General features: G+C 41.8%; 1 protein-coding gene across 5 annotated transcripts in view; it reads right to left on the bottom strand.

Moving 5' to 3' along the window:
* LOC125464406 (NADPH--cytochrome P450 reductase-like) overlaps positions 1-15,780 on the bottom strand; it is a 78,852-nt gene that overhangs the window by 28,237 nt on the left and 34,835 nt on the right. For all 5 annotated transcript variants that reach the window (XM_059655526.1, XM_059655527.1, XM_059655528.1 and 2 more), the window contains 4 exons: positions 12,036-12,084; positions 8,453-8,581; positions 5,762-5,911; positions 2,785-2,909 (listed from right to left, as the gene is read on the bottom strand). In XM_059655526.1, the coding sequence (XP_059511509.1) occupies positions 2,785-2,909; positions 5,762-5,911; positions 8,453-8,581; positions 12,036-12,084 (453 nt within the window). The remainder of the gene's footprint in view (positions 1-2,784; positions 2,910-5,761; positions 5,912-8,452; positions 8,582-12,035; positions 12,085-15,780) is intronic.

Raw genomic sequence — 15,780 nt, 5'->3', positions numbered from 1 at the left:
GGATGGAAAAGCAAACAGAAAGAAAGAGGGACTTTTAAAAAAGACTGGCAAGAAACAAAGGAAAACCAAAGTCTTTTACAGGCACATAATCAGGACGCAAAGACTGGAAAAAGGAGCATTCTGATTACCATTTTCTATCCGTATTTAATAGGAAAGCAGATGTCACTGAGGCCATGGTGACAGTGGAGGAAACTCAAGAGATGGGTTCAAAATTGATAAGTAAGTAACATTGGATAAGCTGTTGGCACTTCAAGTTGACAAGAAATAGGAACAGATAAGATGTAGGCATGTATATTGAAGGAAGAGTAGCAGCAGTTGCGGAGGCTGTAGCCACAATCTTCCCTGGGCCTTGAATACTGCTAGAACACTGGCACTTTGCAAATTTTACACACCTCTTCAAAAACAAGAAAAGCCTCTGAGCAGAGGCCCAGCAATTACAAAACTGTCAGACTAACATCGGAACCTTTAGAATTAGTAATTCAGAATAAAATTAATAGTCACAAGGACAAAAGAGACAGTCAGCATAGCTTTCTTAAGGGAAAAATCATGTTTATCTGACTTATTGGAACCTTTCCTTCCAGCACTACTCCTTTAGCCAAGTGTATACTTCCTTAATATTCTATCTCCATGCCAATTTGAACATGGCTTGGATTATAATCCAGAAGCAAGAACCTTTGAGATCCTGTTTTTTAATTTTATTCCTAATTCCTGATATTCTCCAAACAGGACCTCTTGCCACTCCTGCCCAAGGTGTTGCAGCCAACATGGACACGACTGGATTCATCCTGCTCCCTCTCCAGTATCATCTCAAGCTGGCTTGCAACGCCCTTTACCTTGGCATCAGGTTGGCTACACACCATGCGGGACTTTCAATCCTGCTCACAAAGGATGCTATCTTTATGCCTAATTACAGATGCCCTACCACTTTTCTTGTAGCTCCCCCCACTTGAATGGCCTCCTGCACGACAGCCCATCATCCTTATAGTCTTTTCTCACATCCACACAAGGAGCAAGTATCTGATATCTGTTGGACAAGGTCAAGAGTTGAGGCTAACTTCAAGATCCCTCTACCTTCCTCACTTGTAGTTATTCCCTCCTAGAATCACAGAATCCCAAGTGTGGGGAAGCAGGCCATTCAACCCAAAGAGCATCCTATCCAGGCCCAACCTACCACTGTCACCCTACATTTCCAATGGCTAGCCCACTTGCACATTACAGACAATTTAGCACGGCCAATCCACCTAACTTGCACATCTTTGGAATGTGGATGGAAACCAGAGCACCCGGAGGAAACCCATGGAGATGCAGGGAGAATGTGCAAACTCCACACAGACAGTCGCCTGGGAGTGGAATTGAACCCGGGTCTCTCATGCTGTGAAGCAGCAGTGCTAACCACTGGACTGTGCTGTCCTGTTCTCTAATTACTGGCCAAATTTGAAGTATTTAACCTACAGGATGACTATCTCCAGAAACAGGTAAACGCTTTCCCTGCTACCCCCCACACCTAGCTGTGCAGTACATCTTGAAGCTCATGTCAGCAAATACAATAGAGGCCCAATATCTCACCTCATTACAAAAACCATACACAGCAAATCTCTTGGCCTATATAGAAACAGCACAGCAAACAATCAAAACCAGAAATCATAACCTCATGGCAATCATAATGTGACCATTAAAATGATGTGAGTAAACACTACATTCTGACAGCAGGCTTGTCACAGGTTCAGCTGGCATAGGATGATTAAATTTTATTATGCAAAATGGAATTTGGCTTCCCTTAATTGCATTAGCACAGATTGTCCTTTTCCAAGAACTTATGTAAAAATAACAAAAGCTGACCAAGTCAATTTAGTCAGAAATAGATTAAAAACAAAATGCTGTAAATGGTCAGCAGATTTGGCAGCACCTCCCGAGAGAGAGACAGAGCTAACTCACCAGGTAGACAACTGCTCTGATGAAAGGTCATCGACCTCAAGTGTCAAATTTATTCTTTGCTTCATAGGTGCTGTCAGACCTGGCTGTATTTTGTTTATTTTAAATTTCAGATTTCCAACATTCGCAGTATTTGGTTCATGTATTAATCAGAAATTGTCTTGTGACATAACCACGCTAATTTATAATGCATGTTAAATATATTGTTAAATAAAATAGGGTACAAGAAGAAAGAAGGGAAATGTCTGGTGATAATTGGTTTCTTTCCATGTCTATGCACCTTAAATCATTGCAGAGGACGAGCAAATTTAAGCATTCATATGACCCCTGCTTACAACCAATATTAGAGATGTGACCATTTGTTAAAAGAACACACGCAGCCGCTCTCCCTCGTTAAATCGGTCAGTTCTCTTGTACCTCAGAAATGGCAACAGCATTGAACTGTGCCACTTTATATTTTAGCAATTGGTCTCTGACCACAGCATTTGCCACTAGTTCATGAATGTCATGTGTAACTGTGAAAGCCTTCCAGTATCTGCACCTTAGCCTCAAATGAAACAAATGCAGCAAGCCAGACACCGAACACATCTCATTTTAAAGTGTAAAGCTTGTTTTAAAAGAAAACAATTAAAGTCTTTTTTTTCAGAAAACCATATTGTATTCAAAGACAAAGCAACTAAAGATTTTAACCTGGAGTGGGCAAAAGATCTCATTTTCAGCTTTGGTAAAAGAAAACACCAGTTAAACTTTGCATCCCAGTTAGGAAATCCTGAAGGCTAGAACACTATAAAAAAGGGGTTTCCAAAAATATCTTGACATTTTCATAAAACCTGGACATACAAAAGCACTCACTTGCCATCATCATCTCCCAGACCGAGGTCAAAAATCCTTTCTGCTCCCAGCTGTTCCAGTCTCTTGTTTACATACTTGCCCATCGCATTAAAGTGTTCATAAGTTTTATTTCCAAGTCCAAAGACCTAGAAAAAGAAAGCAAATTCTAAACTCTTTAACAATCAGGTCTCTGACATGCCTTTTTTTTTGCTTGAGACACATGGGTTCAGTGAAAAGTTGTTACATCTTGCAGAAAGTTCATGAGGACCAAACTCTGCAAACAAGACTTCATGGTTCTGAACTAAAGTACAGTATTATGTTTAAATAATCATGTGGGACTAGATACTAAAGGTCAGTAGGTGTTTAGAAATTCAGACCACAGCAGTTTGGGTACCCAGGTTCAATGCTCAATTATTATGTGCAAAGATGGAGTTTCCTATCCTTCACCTGCCTTTCCTAATTGCAGCAGGTTACAGTCAATGGAATTTATTAATTGCTTTGAAAGCCAACTGCTCATCAAGGATTGTTTGTACACGGCATTCATGCTTTCATTCTTCTGTAGCTGGCCTAGATGTAAGTGGGATCACAGTGTGTGGAGAAGACCACAGCACAGCCATAACTGGCATCTCGATAGTAACAAGCAATTTGGTGGAGGAAAAGAGGTTAAAGATGTAATAATGGGGATATGGCAACCTACTGAGAACTGCCTCGTCTCTACCTTCATCAACATATTTAACTGAGGCTTCGACAGCACAACTAACATAAGGCAGCTGAGTTCTCCCTGGCTCAGAAAAAGCTATCAGTGGAGCAGAAAGAGTGCTATCTGGGCTCCTCAGAGATGCATTCAGCCTGTCAATGGTAGCTTCTCCCTTACCCACTGCAACAGCACAATCAGAGGTGGAAAGCTGCCTGTTTCCCCCCTCACCTTGTCCTGAACTCTTGCTTAGTCCATCTTAACTGTCAAGGACAGTTTCCAAGGGGCCTGGCAGAAACTTACTGGCACTTGCTTTCCTAACCAGCAACAAACCAGTTGCCTGGCAGAAAACAGAATTAAAAATAGAAGATCCTACAGGTAAAATTCAAAAGATTCTCACATGTCCCCAGACTTCCTGGATTCCACTCACACGCCACTGCATCCATCTCTCTGCAAAATTGAGACTCTACTGCAGTAATTCCCATTTTGGGATCTATCAAGCATCAATGGAAAAATGGAATTGCTAGACAGGCAAAGATGAAGGCCTACTTAATTCATTTCCTATCATCCTGCAAGCCATGTGGTATCAACTATAACCACCGGCAAGAGATACTGGCTGCTCATAGCAATGAAACTTCACAACAAACCCTAACATCGGAGGGGGGAGAGAGAGAGCGAGAGATGAGGTGCAGCTGATGGGCGGTGGGTGGGATATGGCGCAGCTGACGGGGGGGGGGGGGTCGTGTGACTGAGGGTGGGGGGAGGGAGTAGCGAAGCACCCCAAACTGACCGTTTTGGGATGCTGAGGTGCTAAATTGCCTGTGTTTATTTAAGTTTATTTACAGGATGTGGACTTTGATGGCTGGACCAGCTTTTATAGCCCGGCCCTAGTTGCTCTCCAGGGGGTGGTGGTGAGCTGCCTTCTTGAACCGCTGCAGTCTATATGTAGAACCACATACTGTTTCAGGAGGGAATTCCAGGGCATTTGACTTTGTGACACTGAAGGAGTGGTGATATATTTGTAATTCAGGATGGTGGTGAGAGGCTTGGAGGGGAATTTCAGGTGGTAGTGTCCCCATGTATCTGCTGCTCTTGTCTTTCTACTTGGAAGTTGCCGGGGGTTTGTAGGGTGCTGTCTAAGGATGTTTAGATAATTTCTGCAGTGCATCAGTACACAGGGCAGCTACTGAGCATCTCTAGTGGAGCGGGTGGGCATTCGTGGGAAAAGTTCCGTATTGAAATCCCAGAGTGGGGGCTTGAGCCCTCTGATTCAGAGGCAAGAGAGTTACCACTGAACCACAGGTGTACTATGTGTGAGTGACAATGGGAACTGCAGATGCTGGAGAATCCAAGATAATAAAATGTGAGGCTGGATGAACACAGCAGGCCCAGCAGCATCTCAGGAGCACAAAAGCTGACGTTTCGGGCCTAGACCCTCTGATGAAGGGTCTAGGCCCGAAACGTCAGCTTCTGTGCTCCTGAGATGCTGCTGGGCCTGCTGTGTTCATCCAGCCTCACATTTTATTATCACAGGTGTACTATGTTCCTCCCAAGTATGTTGTATCTGCTACATATCATGCCTCAAACGTGACAGAAGAGTTGGTGCAGTCATAAGTATCAAGTGACTGGTAATCCACAACCACACGCCAATGTTCTGTGAACAGAGGCTCAAATCCCACGACAATTTGAAATTCAAATTCAATAAAATTTGGAATTAAAAGATGACCTAATGACAAAATGCAACAACTGCTGATTGTTGCAAAAACCCATCTGGTTCACTAATGTCCTTCAGGGAGGAATTGTGCAGTGAGTCTGGAATCACATAGAAGTCAGAGTAGGCAGGGCCAGCAATGTGTTTAACACTCAAATGCCCAGACAGCAGCAAATGCTGGTCTAGCCAGCGACACCCTCATCCATGTATGCATTTTTTTTGAAAAAGAACAAGCAGAAATTTCAAGCTGCTTTGCGACATCATTTCTGAGGGAATCTGCCTACAGAACTCCCAAGAAACTAAAACATGACCAAATATATTTAAAATAAGATTCATGGTTCGTCATTTTGCAAGTTATTTTCTATACTTGCAATAAGTATATTAAAGATTATATTTCACTAATTAGAAAGAAACATTTCAAAATAAAGCTACATTCATTCCTAATGCGAACATACTACAAACTGCATTTCATTAACTACAGATTGTACAATTCACCGGACTGAAGATTCCTCTGAAATTATCTTCACATTAGTTTAGGTTATACAAGACATATAAAGTCACAAACCCTTCGCCCATTTTTCTATAGTACTTACTGCATACTTCACACCAGATAGATCGATATCAGTCTCTTGCATCCAGTCATAGAAGTCTTGTGCATTGTCAGTGGGATCACCCTCACCATATGTAGCCATGCAAAAAATTGCCAGGGAGTTCTCTATTTCTGTAAGTCGATTTAGTTCAGACTGAAAGGAGTAGAAAATTGGACTAACTCAAAACAAGTGTAAAGTACAATACTCCCAAAATGCTTATTAGACAACGGATCATGCTTGAAGCATATTCACTGTCAGCATGTAGTTAAGCATTACAGTCAATATCCATTAAGTAAAGTTTCACATGCAGTAAATAAAAGGGATTAGACGTAGGTTTTCGGTAGAACGGATCAATGGAAAAATAGCTACCAAAGACATCAGATTAATTTTCTTTTCTAGCACACCACAGGATATTTTACGTTAACGTGAGCACGTGGTCAAGTTTGTGCTCCTGGCCAATACCCTCAGGTGTTCATCTCTGGGACAGATTATCTGGCTATTTTACCGCTGTTTGAGTGATTCAGCTAGGTGCAAATTTCTTACTTTATAAGAATGGCTTCAGCAAGTACTTCATGAGCAGTCATTCATTTTGGGGCAAACTGAAGTTGCAAATTCTCTAAGTTAAAGCAAGGCCTATCCTTCGTCAAAGATGACACCTCTGACAACACCACATGCCCTCACCACTGCTCCAAAAACTCTCAGTCTAGAGTGTGCTTTCCCTGGCTCAGGATGAGCAATTGCATTACCTTACCTCATTCATTCGAATGATTAAACAAAATAAGCAGCAGAATAAAGTTAAAATTTAACACACTCCAGGCTCAAAAACATAATGCTGGTTCTTACATCTCATTGTAGGGTACCATACTAAGCAATGTATTTATAATATCAAGAGGCCACCTGGAAAATTATGAGACAGCTTAAGGTGCAGAATGCATATACCACAGGCTTGGGGAAAGGGAGAGTTTATACCTGTTGACCTGAGCTGGTACTGCTGGGAGGTGGGATGTCTCAGTCACAGGCCAGAAAACTTGATCTCAGTCAAATTCCAGCACCCCTCAACATTGCATTACGGCTTCACTAGCAACAGATTCCATTAATTTCCAGTGTTGACTGTGTACAAATGAGAGTTCTGTAGATTGTTAAGAGTTTAATTTTCCTTTCATCTGCACATCGTTCCTGACCTTTGCCCACTATAGATACAGGGGAGATGGTGATAGTGGTGGCAGAAGGTTCTGGGGAGGCAGTGGTGCGGGTGGGAAACATGGGTTGACATGGGGAGGGGTGGTTGTAAAAGTGCGTGGCTTCTGGACGTGTGTGAAAGATGAGGGCTACGAAGGCCCAAAGTTTTCAAAACACAAACTGGATGACATTTCCACCAGCCGAGACGCAGTGCTCTCCTGTGGCCACTGATGCTTCTAGGATTAACTTCCATCCTAATATCTCCCTGGAGCAAAAACTGAGGGTGGTGGGACGCATTAAACTGAAGCAGATCTGCTGGGTCAGAAAATTTCCTGACTCAAGCTACCCACCCACCAGCAGTGAACATCTAGCTCTTTTTTTATTCTCTTTACACCTAAGACTCTCTCTATCAATCTTCCACTGCTCAAATTTTTGCACATCACTCAGAACTTTTCCTTTAAGATAGTTATTTTCGTTTTTAAAGAAGTGCTTCAGATACTTTTTATTAGTAATTAAAAGGTGCTTCATTCGTTCAAAGTTTGGTCGTAAGATTGTTCTACTGCTGTCTGTAATTGGGCTGTTTTTCCCTCCTGGATATAGGAAGGGAAGGGTGCCTACCATTGCCTTCACCCGAACTGACACTACTGCTTTCCTGTTGGCCATACTTAATATAGCTGATTTCCAGTTACAAAGTCAACATCTGTCCCTTCACACTATAGGGAAATTACCAGCACGCTGGGACAAATCCAACTACTTTTAAGCAAAATTAAAAATGAACAGTCATCATTCCCTGTCTTCATAAATAGGTTCAGACATGGTCACTTATTAGTGTGGACACATTAGGAATTTGTTTTCACTGCAATTAATATGACATTAGCAGTCATGCGAACCCAGTTTCTAAAATTCACTAAGCTTTGATTTCTAGAGAGATCACAAAGCTGAATACAGTAATCTCCAATTTTTGGGACCAGGTAGACAAGTCACCTTGGTGCATGTGACCAATTATCACATTTCAACAAAACACTTTTTTAAAGCATGCAGGTGAGACAATTCTGTGACCATTCTTTTTTTGTACGGGAAATATTTCATCCTTTAATAACAACTGATGAAGCAAATCATTTGTGCTTTATTGATAGTTTATTCACTTTAATAAATGATACTATTCAGGAACATTGTTAAAACTACTGAATAATTAATTTTTTTTGAATGGTCAGTTCTGAACATCTCTAGTACAAGTCTCTTGAATGACAGGGAGGACGAGGTCCAGGGAAACATGCCAAAAAGATTTGAAGGCAAAGACGAAGGTAGATTAAAAGGGAACAGGCAGAAAATGAGACAATTAGAGTCTCTACTGAAACAGAGACAATTCTTAATCTCAAGTAATCCATCAGAAAAACGCCATTCGTGTGTTATACATATAAATCTGCCATTCGTGTGTTATACATATAAATCTATCAGTAGCTTTGGGTTCAGTTATGTTCAGATTCTTTATTGTAATGAAACTATGTTACCAACCATATCATATTCCTCTGGATCAGTAGCCATTCCTCGCATCCCATACCGCTGGGCATCCTTTGACAGCCTGTTTGCAAACTCTTCCGCAGTTCCTGTTTGAGAGCCGTAAAACACAACTATGTTTTTTCCCTGCAGGGAAGAATACGTAAAGACACAGAAACAATATTTCAGGATGTCTCAAATTGCTGCATACATTCTAGGTAATTAGCATAACATGGACACATCGGGTGTGACTGTTATGTCATCAGGATCTTGAAGTATTGCATCTCTATCTTTAAATTGGAGGTAGGGCAACATAGGAAATAGTAGAAAAAGTATTAACGTTTACACGTGCAGATCTTTGAGACCAGGACTGGGCTCAACCGATAATTGAACAGTTTACTTATATCACCAATCAAGATATTCATTTGAGGGAATAGTTAGTCATTTGCTTAAGTTATTGAAAGATGCATATGAAACCCCACCTAAGTAAGGTATTGGCTCAAGGTGGAGAGAGAAAACTGGAAGTAGTAAAGAAAAATGAATAATGAATAATGAAGGAAATACTTTGGAAAGTAATGGTCTGGGTCACAGAATGGCTCAGAAACAGGAAACAAAAAGGGCTGTGTGACAGATGAATAGTCTCTGACCTGACAAATCTGCGATAGTCAGGTGATCTAGAGTGTATTTTAACCTCTCCCAAATGTTACTCCTGTACATGTCGGCTTCTCCTCCTCAAAACATTTTGACTAAAAGCTTAATCTTAGAAACTTGACTTTTACATGTATACTGCACTTAGTTTATAAGTTGAGCATAAAGAAGAAAATAATTATGCCAGAACTCTTTTGAATATTTGGTTTGGGGTCAGAACTGGAGTGGGATATAAGTGGACTGCAGACTTCAGGAAAGATGTAAAAACTCTTAAAAACAAAGGAGAAGCAGAGGTGGTTTAGCAGTGCATTTCCAGGGATGAGGGACTTCAGTTCTGGGTAGAAGCTGGCAAGGCCTAAGGTGTTTTTCTTAACAGAGGATAGGTATATTGCACAAGAGAGATTTTCAAGTTGGAGGGAGGGAGATCTTAATAGAATAGTTAGAGAAAAATTATTTTCTCTTGAAAATGGCTCAGTTTGAAAAAAAAAAGGCCATACATGTAAAATCCTTGGCAGAAAGACCTACAGGAAAGACTACAGGTTCTTGATACACTCAGTTGTCAAGAGCTGGAATTTCTACCTGAAGAGGTGATAGAAGCAGATATTTTGTTTATTTTGTAGAAATGTTGGTTTTTTTTGAAACTGAGAAAGGGAGTGAGACAGGTACACAAAGGTAAGAAACTTATGGGGTTACAGAAACAGCGGAGGGGTCTTGACAGCGCTTTCAAAAATCCAGCAGTGGTCTGGTGGGCTGAATGGTCTCCAGTGCCACAGGTTTCTGAGATTCAACAATTCTAAACTCAAAAGAGGCTTCAGAGAAGGACAAGGACCGATCTATGATATCCCAGGAATTATGGAGAGAAATTGCTGACATTGGGATTTGGGTAGTGATTCTTGTGGAGCTACATTTGAACAGAAACTTAACATAATTAACACCCATGCACTGGGTAAAGTTGAAACCAGTGAAAGTCAATTGATGGGCGTGGGGGTGGGGGGAGGAGGAATAGGAAGTTTAGAGAGGGAATAGATTCTCTCACATCACCAAGTGGTTATGGAGTTAAATGGAAAGATAAGCAACAGGATAGCATGTGTACAGGTGGATTTAAGCTCGAGGCACACTAGGAATACAGCAGAAAGGAAGGATAACTTAAGAAATCTTGTGATTTCCAACCTCCAAATTGATGCTGGAAGGCTAGTGATGGGGGATAAGGAAATAGCTGAAGAACTTACTAAGTACTTTGCGTCAGTCTTCACAGTGGAAGACGTGAGTAGTATGCCAACAACCAGGGAGAGCCAGGGGGCAGAGTTGAGTACGGTAGGCATTGCAAAAGAGTAAGTGCTAGAAAAGCTAAAGGGTCTAAAAATTGATAAATCTCCTGGCCCCGATGGGCTACATCCTAGAGTTCTGAGGGAGGTGGCTGAGGAAATAGCAGAGGCTTTGGTCGTGATCTTTCAAAAGCCACTGGAGTCAGGGAAAGTCCGAGATGATTGGAAAATTGCTGTTGTAACTCCCTTGTTTAAGAAAGGATCAAGGCAAAAGATGGAAAATTACAGGCCGATTAGCCTAACCTCGGTAGTTGGTAAAATTCTAGAATCCATTGTCAAGGATGAAATTTCTAAATTCTTGGAAGTGCAGGGTCAGATTAAAACAAATCAGCATGGTTTTAGTAAGGGGAGGTCGTGCCTGACAAACCTGTTAGAATTCTTTGAAGAGGTAACAAGTATGTTAGACCAGGGAAACCCAGTAGATGTCTAGATATGTCTAGATATCTAGACTTCCAAAAGGCCTTGAGCAAGGTGAGGGCCCATGGTGTTCAAGGTGAGCTACTGGCTTGGATTGAGGATTGGCTGTCTGAAAGAAGGCAGAGAGTTGGGATAAAAGGCTCTTTTTCGGAATGGCAACCAGTGACGAGCGGTGTCCGGGCAGGGCTCAGTGTTGGGACCACAGCTGTTCACCTTATATATTAATGATTTGGAATGAAGGGACTGGGGGCATTCTGGCCAAGTTTGCCGATGATACAAAGATAGGTGGACAGGCAGGTAGTACTGAGGAGGTGGGGAAGCTGCAGAAAGATTTAGACAGTTTAGGAGAGTGGTCCAGGAAATGGCTGATGAAATTCAATGTGAGTACATGTGAGGTTTTGCACTTTGGAAAAAAGAATACAGGCATGGACTATTTTCTAAATGATGAGAAAATTCGCAAATCAGAAGTGCAAACGGATCTGGGAGTGTTAGGATTCTCTAAAGGTTAACTTGCAGTTAGAGTCCGTAATTAAGAAAGCGAATGTAATGTTGTCATTTATCTCAAGAGGGTTGGAATATAAAAGCAGCGATGTGCTTCTGAGGCTTTAAAAGGCTCTAGTTAGGCCCCATTTAGAATACTGTGTCCAATTTTGGGCCCCACACCTCAGGAAGGACATACTAGCCCTGGAGCGTGTCCAGCGGAGATTCACACGGATGATTGCTGGAATGGTAGGTTTAACGTATAATGAACGGCTAAGGATCCTGGGATTGTACTCAATAGAGTTTAGAAGGTTGAGGGGAGATCTAGTAGAAACTTACAAGATAATGTATGGTTTAGAAGGGGTGGACGCTAGGAAGTTGTTTCCGTTAGGCGGGGAGACTAGGACCCATGGGCACAGCCTTAAAATTGGAGGGGGTAAATTTAAAACTGAAATGAGACGACATTTCTTCAGCCAGAGAGTGGTGTGCTTGTGGAATTCATTGCCGCAGAGTGCAGTGGAGGCCAGGACGTTGGATGCCTTCAAGGCAGAGATCGACAAATTCTTGATCTCAAAAGGAATCAAGGGCTACGGGGAGAGTGCAGGGAAGTGGTGTTGAAATGCCCATCAGCCATGATTTAAATGGCGGAGTGGACTTGATGGGCCGAATGGCCTTACTTCCGCTCCTATGTCTTATGGTCCACACAACATAACAGTAAACGATGTACTTACTGTTTTCTTCATCTTTTCAATAAAACTGGTTTCCTGTATTGTTGGTACCCTGCAAACACCAGATATACCAATTATTCAGACAAGTGTGAGATTTACGTAGTTTTCAGCAAGATTTGGTCCATAAATTTCACATTGTTATACATGAAAATAAGCTCAGTGAGTAGTAAAATCCTTTCACCTAATCAGCCTTTGAGCAACCATTATGGTTATCCACTGCACTCCTGTCCAACATAACACAGGAAGAGGAAGCTAAACCTGAATACTTACCTTGCACCAATATGTTTCTTCCACATATGCTAAAATTCATATCACACAAGTTTTCATCTCAAAAATAAACCATTTGGTCAACTCTGTTTGCTGATTCTCTGCTCAGTTCACAGTCTCGCTCAAAAAATGAGGTATCCACGTAGTCCCAGTGCTTCATCAAGTACGCAACTCAAAAGATTTCCCCATGGCCTGTGGTCATGTCTAGTGCAGTCTGATGAGTTGAAATGGAATGAAATATGTTGAGCAGTTCCAGTTTCTAACAAGCATATTCCACGGATATCTCTTTGGAAATTCCTTACTAAGGTTAGCAGAGATTAGGCAGAGAATATTAAAAAAAACACTGGGGAAAAAAAACAAATGGGCAACAGAGCAAACCCAACTAATACGGAGCAATATGCAGATACACAATATCACATACAAACAAAACAAAATCAAATAAAAACAATCCTAACCTTTTCTAGCACAAAAAGTACTGGAGAAATTCAGCAAGTAGTAGACCTTTGAAGAGTCATATTGGATTCAAACATCAAATCTCTTCGCAGATATTGCAAGGCCTGCTGAATTCCTCCAGCATTTTATTTTATTTCAGATTTCCAACAGCTACAGCATTTTGATTTTATGCGCCTTTAATACATTGAGCAACCGATGAACTCCAATGGCAAGTCTATGCATGAGATGTCAAGGTGCACCATATCTAGCCAAAAATCAGAGTACTTAGCATTTGAGGTTTTCAGTTGATTAGCACTGATGCGTTTTTACAAGGTAATGGCATAGCCTCCACGCTTCTGAGTCACATAGCGAACTCACCTTCCAGTCACTGCCTGCAAAAATGCCACAGAATTACTGGGGCCTCAGAGAAGATAACCATTCTTCACTATGAGCACCAAACACAGACACACACAGACAACAACTGTCCTCCTTCCAAACAGGATCGAAAAGCCACAGAATAAATTAATCTGCAAACTGTTTTCACACTTAACATGAAAATATACAAATCATAGATAATAACATGTGAGGCTGGATGAACACAGCAGGCCAAGCAGCATCTCAGGAGCACAAAAGCTGACGTTTCGGGCCTAGACCCTTCATCAGACAGGGGGATGGGGAGAGGGAACTGGAATAAATAGGGAGAGACGGGGAGGCGGGCCGAAGATGGAGAGTAAAGAAGATAGGTGGAGAGAGTGTAGGTGGGGAGGTAGGGAGGGGATAGGTCGGTCCAGGGAAGACGGACAGGTCAAGGAGGTGGGATGAGGTTAGTAGGTAGCTGGGGGTGCGGCTTGGGGTGGGAGGAAGGGATGGGTGAGAGGAAGAACCGGTTAGGGAGGCAGAGACAGGTTGGACTGGTTTTGGGATGCAGTGGGTGGGGGGGGAAGAGCTGGGCTGGTTGTGTGGTGCAGTGGGGGGAGGGGACGAACTGGGCTGGTTTAGGGATGCAGTAGGGGAAGGGGAGATTTTGAAACTGGTGAAGTCCACATTGATACCATATGGCTGCAGGGTTCCCAGGCGGAATATGAGTTGCTGTTCCTGCAACCTTCGGGTGGCATCATTGTGGCACTGCAGGAGGCCCATGATGGACATGTCATCTAGAGAATGGGAGGGGGAGTGGAAATGGTTTGCGACTGGGAGGTGCAGTTGTTTGTTGCGAACACCTCCTATTTCCTCCAGTTTCCAAAACAAAACAATGAAAATCACATTTTCCAATAGGATTGATTAACCAAATAAGATGCAATACTAAACACAAGACATATCCAACCACAAAGTGATATTAAACATGTCAATAAAGTCACATGTACAAAGTCTCTCACCATACTGAATTGGCATAGAGTCCCTATCAGTTATTGGTCTGAAATACCCTGGTTTAAAATGAATCCCGGCAGTGTAAAAACAGACCATTCCTATTTAGGTTTGTCAGTGTCTCGGAGTCCCATCACTGTTCAACAGAGAGAAGGGTATATTACGTTAAACCTAGTCCGCAACACAATCAGCTGACTGAGAAAGGGTTTTGCACAATTAAACATGACTGGGGAAAAAAAATAACGTGCCACAAATGTAGTGAAAGTGCTTTTGGGTCTTCATCAACATTCCCTTATTCTACATTCACATAGACCCAAGAAGAGTGCAAGAATGACATTACCAGTACTTCATCCACCCACGAACCTGCGCTTCCCTCTTGCGCAGAGAGAGTGCATGAAAATGCGACAAATGTTTCAGCAAATTTGGAAGCTGAAGCTGACAATGTGTCAAGGGAGCAGTCAACCAGCCACTGTCAGGAAGATCACTGGTAGAGGAGGGGAAATCTTAGACATCAAGGCAGCACAGCAGTTGATAGAGAAGTATATTAGATTCTTATAGAAATAGGGAGCGCAGATTGGGTAAATATCGTGTCACCTAGTTAGCCATTTGGGTGCAAGCGTCTGGGAGGCAGGGAAGAATAAAGGGTTTACAGAAAAGAAGTTTGGAGGAGTTACTCTGCAAGAATATGCAAGTGTAAGGTAAAGGTGGTCAGATTAATGACTTAAATGCAGGTGTGACATGCAAGACTTGATTAAATACAGTTTTATCTTGCATCAAATTAACATTAGGGATTCTACAAAATTCGAAGATAATTCCACTTCTGGAAATGTTGCTGTTGATGAGGCAGTTCGTCTATTGATACAAGCAGAGACACGCACTACATTACGCCACATTTTTGATCCCTGCAATGCTCAAATTAGGACAAAATAATTAGCCTAAATGGGAACTGTACCACATCAGTTAATTGGTTAAATGTCTCCAGTTCTGTTTGTGGGAAATAGTGAATATACAATTAAATAAAGAACATGTAAACTGCCTGCATAAAGCAAGCATGTTTCACTAATTGTACCATCTTCACTCTTATATGCTTGTAGTTCACCCCGGGCACGTAGTTATCATGTCACCTGCTGACTAGATGAAGGCCCATTGCTCCAGGTGGAGGAGGTTGTAGTTGCTGCATTTCAATGCTGTATCTGAAACCACCAAACAGGCGCAAAAGGAGAAAAAAATCACGGAAGTAAAATGTTACAGAGGAAATTATTCTCCGCTCTGCAAAGCATCCTATTTGTTTCAGCTGATAAAGGTCAGACAAATTTATTGCTAGAACTACAAAGAAATATAGCACATGCCTTAAATTTTATAAACAATTGATATGACCTTCTCAAAAGCATACCATTTAATGAGCTATACACAGCAATAAATGATGATAGCACAGGAATAGAGCAAAACCATTCATTCAGTCGATTGAACTTGATTCAATTAGATCTTGGCTTTTTTAAAAAAAACTTTCTTAATACACATTACTTCCAGATCCCTTAGCTGCCCTATTTAAAACAGACACAATCAAGATCAGATTTGAAAGTTTTAATTCACCAAATGACAACTTTCTGGAGGGGTGGGGATGCTCTTCAGAGGGTCAATGTGGACTTGATGGGCTGAACAGCCTGCGGACTTAAAGAGGCCT

This window comes from Stegostoma tigrinum, chromosome 27, assembly GCF_030684315.1.
Source record: "Stegostoma tigrinum isolate sSteTig4 chromosome 27, sSteTig4.hap1, whole genome shotgun sequence".
NCBI lineage: Eukaryota > Metazoa > Chordata > Chondrichthyes > Orectolobiformes > Stegostomatidae > Stegostoma > Stegostoma tigrinum.
Note: the sequence above shows the minus strand (reverse complement) of the source record. Positions and strands in the feature narration are given on the sequence as shown.